At 38.8% G+C, this 7,614-nt stretch overlaps 1 protein-coding gene across 1 annotated transcript; it reads right to left on the bottom strand.

Annotated features, from left to right (window-relative positions):
- Positions 1–4,612: 4,612 nt before the first annotated feature.
- Positions 4,613–7,354, bottom strand: LOC112139304 (the record flags this gene model as incomplete). Its single annotated transcript, XM_024262050.2, is given in 1 exon segment — positions 4,613–7,354. A coding segment is annotated over 1 exon segment (1,524 nt). The 3' UTR covers positions 4,613–4,887.
- Positions 7,355–7,614: the final 260 nt, after the last annotated feature.

The raw sequence follows: 7,614 nt of genomic DNA, 5'->3' as shown, positions 1-7,614 counted from the left end.
GATGGAGATGAGCAGGCCTCTGAGAACGAAGATGATGTGGAGTACCAATTGGAAGAAACAGACACAACTGATCAGTCTGAAGAGGAGGTCACTGGTGCTGAAGCTGCACCTGCTGAATCATTCCAATCCAAATGTGGCAACATCCATTGGAGCACAGTTCATCCTGATGTTCATGGAAGGACAGCTGCAGCAAACATCAAAATGACCCCTGGGGTCACGATGTTTGCTGTGACAAGAGTAAGTGACATCAAGACGTGCTTTGATCTTTTTTTGCCATTGTTACTAAAAAAAAAAAAGTCATAATTGCTATGACAAACCTTGAGGGGAAAAAAGTCCATGGCAACATGTGGAAAGACATTGATGAGAGGTACCTACATGCTTACATTGGTGTTCTCCTTGCTGGCGTTTACAGATCCAGCAATGAGGCAACTGAGAGTCTCTGGGATGCATCAACGGGCAGAAATATTTTCCGTGCAACAATGTCTCTTCAGACCTTTCAGATCTCAAGAGTCCTCAGATTTGACAATCGAGATACCAGAGCAAAATCTGACAAGCTTGCTCCCATCAGGGATGTTTGGGAACTCCTTTGCAACTCCTTCCACTGATGTTCAACCCAGGGCCAGAGGTGACAGTGGATGAATGTTTTCACACTTTCCGAGGAAAATGCCCCTTCCGGCAATACTGGCCCAGCAAGCCTGGCAAATATGGCATAAAAATCTGGGCAGCCTGTGATGCTAAAACAAGCTATGCGTGGAACCTACAGATTTACAAAGGCAAGTNAAAAAAAAATAACAAAATAAAACCTGACACATACTGAAAGGGCTACAAAAACTTCACAGAAGACCTGAGAGAGTCAACCTGTAAAAGGAGGAACTTAAATAGACTGTAGACTGATTACCTAAAGGTAAACAGCTGTGGTTACTTATCTAATGAAACCAGGTGTGTATGGGACCAAAAAAATAGTTTAAAACAGACCTTAGCTCAAAATGTCACAATTGAAAGTAACTTAAAGATAACCAAACTATTGCGAATAATCGGCACATTTAGTCTAAGGAATTTCCTGTTTTAAGCTGTTAAAGCCTTTTATTTTTCTGTCCCTTTAGTTGTTTTGTTGGCAGTTTTCTTCATTTTCCTAAGTAGTGGGTAAAAAATAAAAAAAAAGGAGCAAAAGAAGACATTCATCACCAGACCGAGCAACACAATTTCAGCAGCATCCTCATTTAAATGAGAAAAAAAGGCATTAATTGTTTCATGTCTTCCTCTGCTCCCTGCAGGGGATCAGACATGACAAGAAAATGAAAGCTCTGACAGCATGTCAGCACTTATTTTGCTGTGTTGTTGTACGTTTATGATAGGAGAAAATATACTCAAAAAAGGCCCAAGTGGAGGCAAAATAATTCAATTTGCCTCTCAGATTGATGAAGCATCATATTTCATCACTCATCCACATCTTGGCTGATCAAAATTAATCTGGAAGCAGAAACACATGATATCTCTTAACAAAAACAAGTCTCTCAAAACTTGCACATGCAGAATGCAAAATGGATTTCAAATAAAAATGCAAAAAGAATTGTGATGCTTCATGTATGTGAAGCTTATGGGGTGCCGTTTGTAAATCAGGAATGTAAAATTTTTACATCAATGTTTTCAGATATTTAGCGTGTTTTAGGAGAAAAAAACAGACTTTGTTTTTCAAATGCATATTCGCACCCTGTAAATTAATATATTTATAAATGTTACATTTAATAACTAAATATTTAGCCTACAAACTAAATATTTAACCTTTGCCATAAAATATTTAGTTTGCTTATTAAATATTTAAATCTAATCTAAATATTTATTTTTCAAACTAAATATATAAGTTTTGCTCCGTCAAGATTTATATATTTAGATTTAAGCTAAATATATAGTTCAGATTTATATATTTAGATTTGAGCTAAATGTATAGTCAACATTTCTAAATTTAGATTTGAGCAAAATATATAGTCAAGATTTAAATATTTAGATTTGAGCTAAATATATAGTTAAGATTTATATATTTAGATTTGAGCTAAATATAAAGTTAAGATTTAAATATTTAGATTTGAACTAAATATATAGACAAAATGTATATATTTAGATTTGAGCTAAATATATAGTCAAGATTTATATATTTAGATTTGAGCTAAATATATAGTCAAGATGTATATATTTAGATTTGAGCTAAATATATAGTTAAGATTTAAATATTTAAATTTGAGCTAAATATATAGTTAAAATTTATATATTTAGATTTGAGCTAAATATATAGTTACGATTTATATATTTAGATTTGAGCTAAGTATATAGTTCAGATTTATATATTTAGTTTTGAGCTAAATATATAGTTCAGATTTATATATTTAGATTTGAGCTAAATATATACCGTATTTTTTGGAAAATAAGTCGCACCGGAGTATAAGTCGCAGGGGCCAAAAAATGCATAATGAAGAAGAAAAAAAACATACATAAGTCACACTGGAGTATAAGTCGCATTTTTTTCAAGTANCTAGCTGGTGACAGGAAGGTCATGTTTGTTTGTAACAATAAGGCTGATACTGCGTGTGGTACTTTTAGTATCAAGGGATGATATAACACTACTGCTGCACTGCATTCCACTGCCATTGAAGCTGCAACTACTGATCGTACACAGTGTGGTTGTGCACATGCCACAGGGTCTAATTTGGTGGAATAGTAAGCAACCGGTTTATATTTAGTACCATGTAGTTGTGTCAGGACGGAGGTCATGAATTTCCCTTTGCAGTCTACCATTTGAACAAACTCTTTTTTGTAGTCTGGTAAGGCTAATGCTGTAGTACTTGTTAAGCTTTGTTTTATTTCTGTAAATGCTTTCTCAGCTTCAGGATTCCATTTTAATTTTGTGGTCATGGATATGCTTTCTTCATACATTAATTTCTGTAAGGGGTTTGTTATTTCTGCATAATTTGGAACCCACATCCTACAGTAGTTTGTTAATCCTAGGAATGACATCATTTGTTTTTTTGTTTCTGGTTTAGGAGCTTTTAATATGGCCTCTTTTCTGCTATTGGTCACAGTTCTTCCATTTTGACTTAGCTCATGTCCTAAGTATTTCACTTGTCTTTTACAAAACTGTAATTTATTTTTGTTCACTTTGTGGCCTTCTTTGTGTAGATGATATAGTAACGCAATTGTATCTTTTTTGCAGGTTTCTTCATCAGGGGATGCTAATAATATGTCATCAACATACAACAGGATCTGGCTTTTTCCTGGTGGATCGAATGTGGACATACTAGCTGTCATAACCTGAGAGTAGATTGTAGGGCTTTCGCAGTAGCCCTGAGGTAGTCTTGTATAGGTGTATCTTTTCCCTTCATAGGTGAATGCGAACCAAAACCTGCTTTGTAGATCAATAGGTATAGAGAAAAATGCATTACTAATGTCTACCACTGTAAATACTGCCATTTCAGGTTTTAGAGAATTTAGTAATGTATGTGGATCTGGCACACATGGGGCTCTCTGTATTACTGCATTATTTACTGCTTGTAAATCTTGTACCATCCTCCATCCTGTAGATGGATGTTGTTTTTTTACAGGAAATATAGGAGTATTGCATGGTGAATCTGCACATGGAATTATAACGCCTGCTTTTTTGAGATCTTCTATAACCGGTCTGATTCCTTCTTGGGCATCAGGTTTTAACGGATATTGTCTATAACATGGTCTATATTCAGTTTTAGATCTTATTATAACTGGTTGTGCAGATTTTACTAATCCAACGTCGGATGGTCCTTTTGACCATAATTCTTCAGGTATATCTTTTAGGAGTAACTCTTCCTCTTCTGTAAGCACTAAGCATCATGTTCGTTTGTTTGGATCTTGCAGATGAACTGTTGCTTTTGCTTTTACTGTCCAAAATAGTGCTATTCTTGTTAGCCCTGCTGATTTACTGTACCACGTTCCTGGCCCCGTTGTAACCCAGTCCCTTTGCATTTGTCCTGACTGCACCATTCTGCCCAAATCTTTCCACTTCTTGGTTCTTGTTTTACATACAGACACATGTGGGACTGTTGGGTTGAAAAATAACTTTTCTAATTCTGTTCCCAGTTTTACTCCTGCTGCAGCATTAGACTCCTGATCTGTGTATAGGTAGTCTAAGGTCAGGGTGGCTGGAGAGAGTTGTTCCAATTTCCTCCAGTAACTTGGTTCTGGTTTAGGGACCTGCCTGTAGTACATGGTAACATGAAGTTGGTCTGGGGGCATTATGTCTTCTGCATGGCTCAGGGTATTTTCTGCCTTTGTGATCAAGGCTGTTCCTGTTCTCAATGGTGGATTGTCGGAGATGTCTAAGGAATAGTAGTAATGTGGCTCTGCAGTTCCCTGGACTACAAAACACTCACTTTCTGTTCCTAATCTTTTTATAGCTAGCCTGTTGTCTGCGGTTGGGATTAGGGCTAGTTTCAGTTGTAACAATCCATCTCTGCCCAGTAAATTTACTGGACACTGCGTCATTGAAATTACTGTCATGTTTACCGAATTTCCTTCTGGGTCTCTGATCCATACAGGTCCTACTTCATTTACTGTCGTTGCATTTCCAGTAGCTGATCTAACCTGTAGAGTATTTTGTATTGGTGGTGCCCCTGGGATGTGTTCTCTGCACGTGGTTCTGCAAGCGCCACTATCACATAGAAATGTCATCTGTTTGCCGTTTACATGCAGGATGATTTCAGGTCTCGGTACATCTAGGGCAAATAATTCTTCTAAATTCATCACACAGTCATCAGAGTCCTCTGTTGTGTCAGGAAAGTCAGGGGTCGTTTGTTCGCTACAGTAGTCGGTGGTTTTAGCCTGTGTAGATTTGTCATGGGTGTCATTTGTTCCTTTCTCTAGTCATGCTGTCTTGTTTTCTGGACAGTCTCTGGCTACATGTCCTGCCTGACCGCATGCCCAACAACCTCGTGACCCATAATGATTTAAGCGTCCTCGTCCCCTGTTTTGTCCTCCTCGTCCTCTACCTCTGTGTCCTCCTCTGAAGTTCCCTCTTCCTCGGCCTCTGCCTTGGAAGAAGACTTCACTGTCATACTCGTCCTCGTAGAAAGCATCTTTGGTTTTTCTCCCTTTCTTTTGTTTTAGCACTTTTTCTGCATGCAAGGCATGATTTACATATTCTTCTAAGGTGCTTGTCCCTAGGTTGATTAAATGTTTCTGTGCCCATGCTCTGATTCCATCTTTTGAATTTGTGTGCATAGCATTTTTCAGCTGCTGTCTGTAAACTCCCTGTTCTTGACCGTCATCCTGTAGTCCACTATGCGCTCTGAATACCTTCTCTAGTCTGAGCCTATAGTCTTCGAAAAGTTCTTCTTCTCTCTGTTTTGCTCTTCCTATTTCTGTGTAGTTTGCTCTGGTCATGAACCTTTGCCTAGCTCTTTCAGCTAATCCTTGTACTCTGCGGGCTAATTCACCACTGTTATGCGCTAGAGGTACATTGTTTTGATTTGGATCCCAATTTCCTCTAATATGGAACCATTCAGTTGGTATTTTCACCATCCACACCTGCTGTACTTCTGGCCCATTTAGATGATAGCTTCTCCTGAGCCCCTCCATCCCTTCCAAGAACCCCTCTATGTCTTCTTTTGGATCTGGTATCCCTTCTACAGCCTTTTTAATGTCATCTTTAGTCCATGTTCTGTATACCAGAATTGTTCTGTTTTCTCCTTCAACTATATTAGGGTTAGGTACTTCAATCATTGGGTAGGATTCAGTTTCTGGAGGAGGTGGGGCGCTCGGTTTCTCGGCTGCTATTGGTGTCAGTGGGTTTTCGCTGTTCATTGTTTTACTCCAATCATATTTCAGTTTTCCTGTTGAGCGCGTTTTTAAACCATCACGGGGATCATAAGCCGGTGGAGGCTTACTAGGTATTTGTGGATATATTTTCTTTGTTTGTACACTTCCCTGTTCTTGTCTTCCCACAGCTCCCTGCTCTTCTTCCTCATCCTCTGATTCTACTTGTCTCTGTTGCCTTCTGCTTGTCACCACTTCTTCATCATCTTCCCTTCTGTGAAATAAAACTTCTGTTTTATTCTGCGGTTTAACTTCCTCTTCCTTTCCCTTTGTCTTTGATGTTTCTTTGGTTTTCTGCTCTCCATTCTTTCTTTTACATGCTTCAACCAGCCAGTATTTTGCATCCTCATATCCATGTTTTGTCATTTTATTTTTATCATCTTTGCATTTAGTTTGGATATCCTTCATTAATTTTTGAACGTCTGTAGCTTGTAGTTTTCCACTAAAACCATATTTGTCAACCCAGATGGGTATATGCTTTAGTTTAGTTGGGTCTTTACTTTGAATAAATTTCCAGTCACTTGTTTTTAGTCCCTCGAGGGTTTTCTGAATTTTACTCTGACCTTTCCCCATTTTATTCGTCTTTTGGTTCTGGTGTGGGGCAACACCTAGAGTGTTCTAACACCAGAAAATTCTCAGTGAGACGGTACTGAATTCACTCTCTGTGGTAAATTTCACTTCTACCTGATTTCAGGTGGAAATTTCTTGCCTCTGCATCCACAGTTAGCGTACCGTTTCCTCTCTCACTGCTTTGGTATGGAGTGATTCTCCAGTGAGTTACACTCCCATTCGCTCTCACACCATTCACTCCTCTTTTGTCTTTATTTCGATCGATTCTTTTATACGGAATTTAACTTCTCTTAAGAGGACTCCGCCGTCCTTTTTTACCTGTTAGAGTCTAGAATTTACAGGGTTTTACTTTTGCCACGAACGCGGTCGTGCAATCACACTTCTTTGTTTTCCCCGGAAGAAAACTATATTTACCTGCTTTGACTTCTTCCCTCGGACTCCCGTCAACCGTCGGATTCCATCCGGAGAGTGGATGTCAGTCCTCTGAAAAGGATTCTGTCCAGGGTCCTATGACCCTGCCGTGGCCACGGTTTTTCTGAGATCAACTCACTCGATGGAACCGTCCGGTGTGTTGGGATCCGGCTCGAAGGACCAAGTTAATGTCAGGTTCTCTCGACCTAAAACATCATAATAAGCACAAGAGAGGAGGAAGTCAAAGTCAGTTCCTCTAATCACTCGCGAGGAGAACGATCAGAGACGTGCACAGTTACACCGCTGCGAAGCGCTCTGATGCACGCTCTGTCGTCTCAACATTTATACAGCGGTTATGCCCTAGCTGCACAATCATGTTCTTGATAACAGATAAGCACTCGTAAGAAAATCATCAACGTTAAACACATTCTGTTCTGCTTAGTCAGGATCAGTTCCTCCTCAGTGGATGTTCTTGTTCAGGTGTTGTCCTTATTTGACATCTTGTGGTTGGAGAGCCGCAGAGCCCTGCAGCCCTCTGTACGCTGTCCTGACTTCTGCAAATAGTGAGTCACACAGAACAGAAACTTCACACAGTAAGTGTCTCAAATGATAAAGTAACGTAGTTGATTAAGACAAGATAAACTTAAGTAAATGGTGTATAGATGATAAAATATGTACAATTATTCCATCAATAAGTCTTTCATGAAAACATTAAACTTATCTGTAGAAATACGTCTTTCATAATGACTTAATGAAGCTGAAAGAGGAACAGAGACATCATAAATTCAGAAGTTC

The sequence above is a fragment of the Oryzias melastigma genome, unplaced genomic scaffold (assembly GCF_002922805.2).
Source record: "Oryzias melastigma strain HK-1 unplaced genomic scaffold, ASM292280v2 sc00621, whole genome shotgun sequence".
Taxonomy (NCBI): domain Eukaryota; kingdom Metazoa; phylum Chordata; class Actinopteri; order Beloniformes; family Adrianichthyidae; genus Oryzias; species Oryzias melastigma.
The sequence above is the reverse complement of the archived record's forward strand: the minus strand, read 5'-3'. Positions and strand labels throughout refer to the sequence as shown.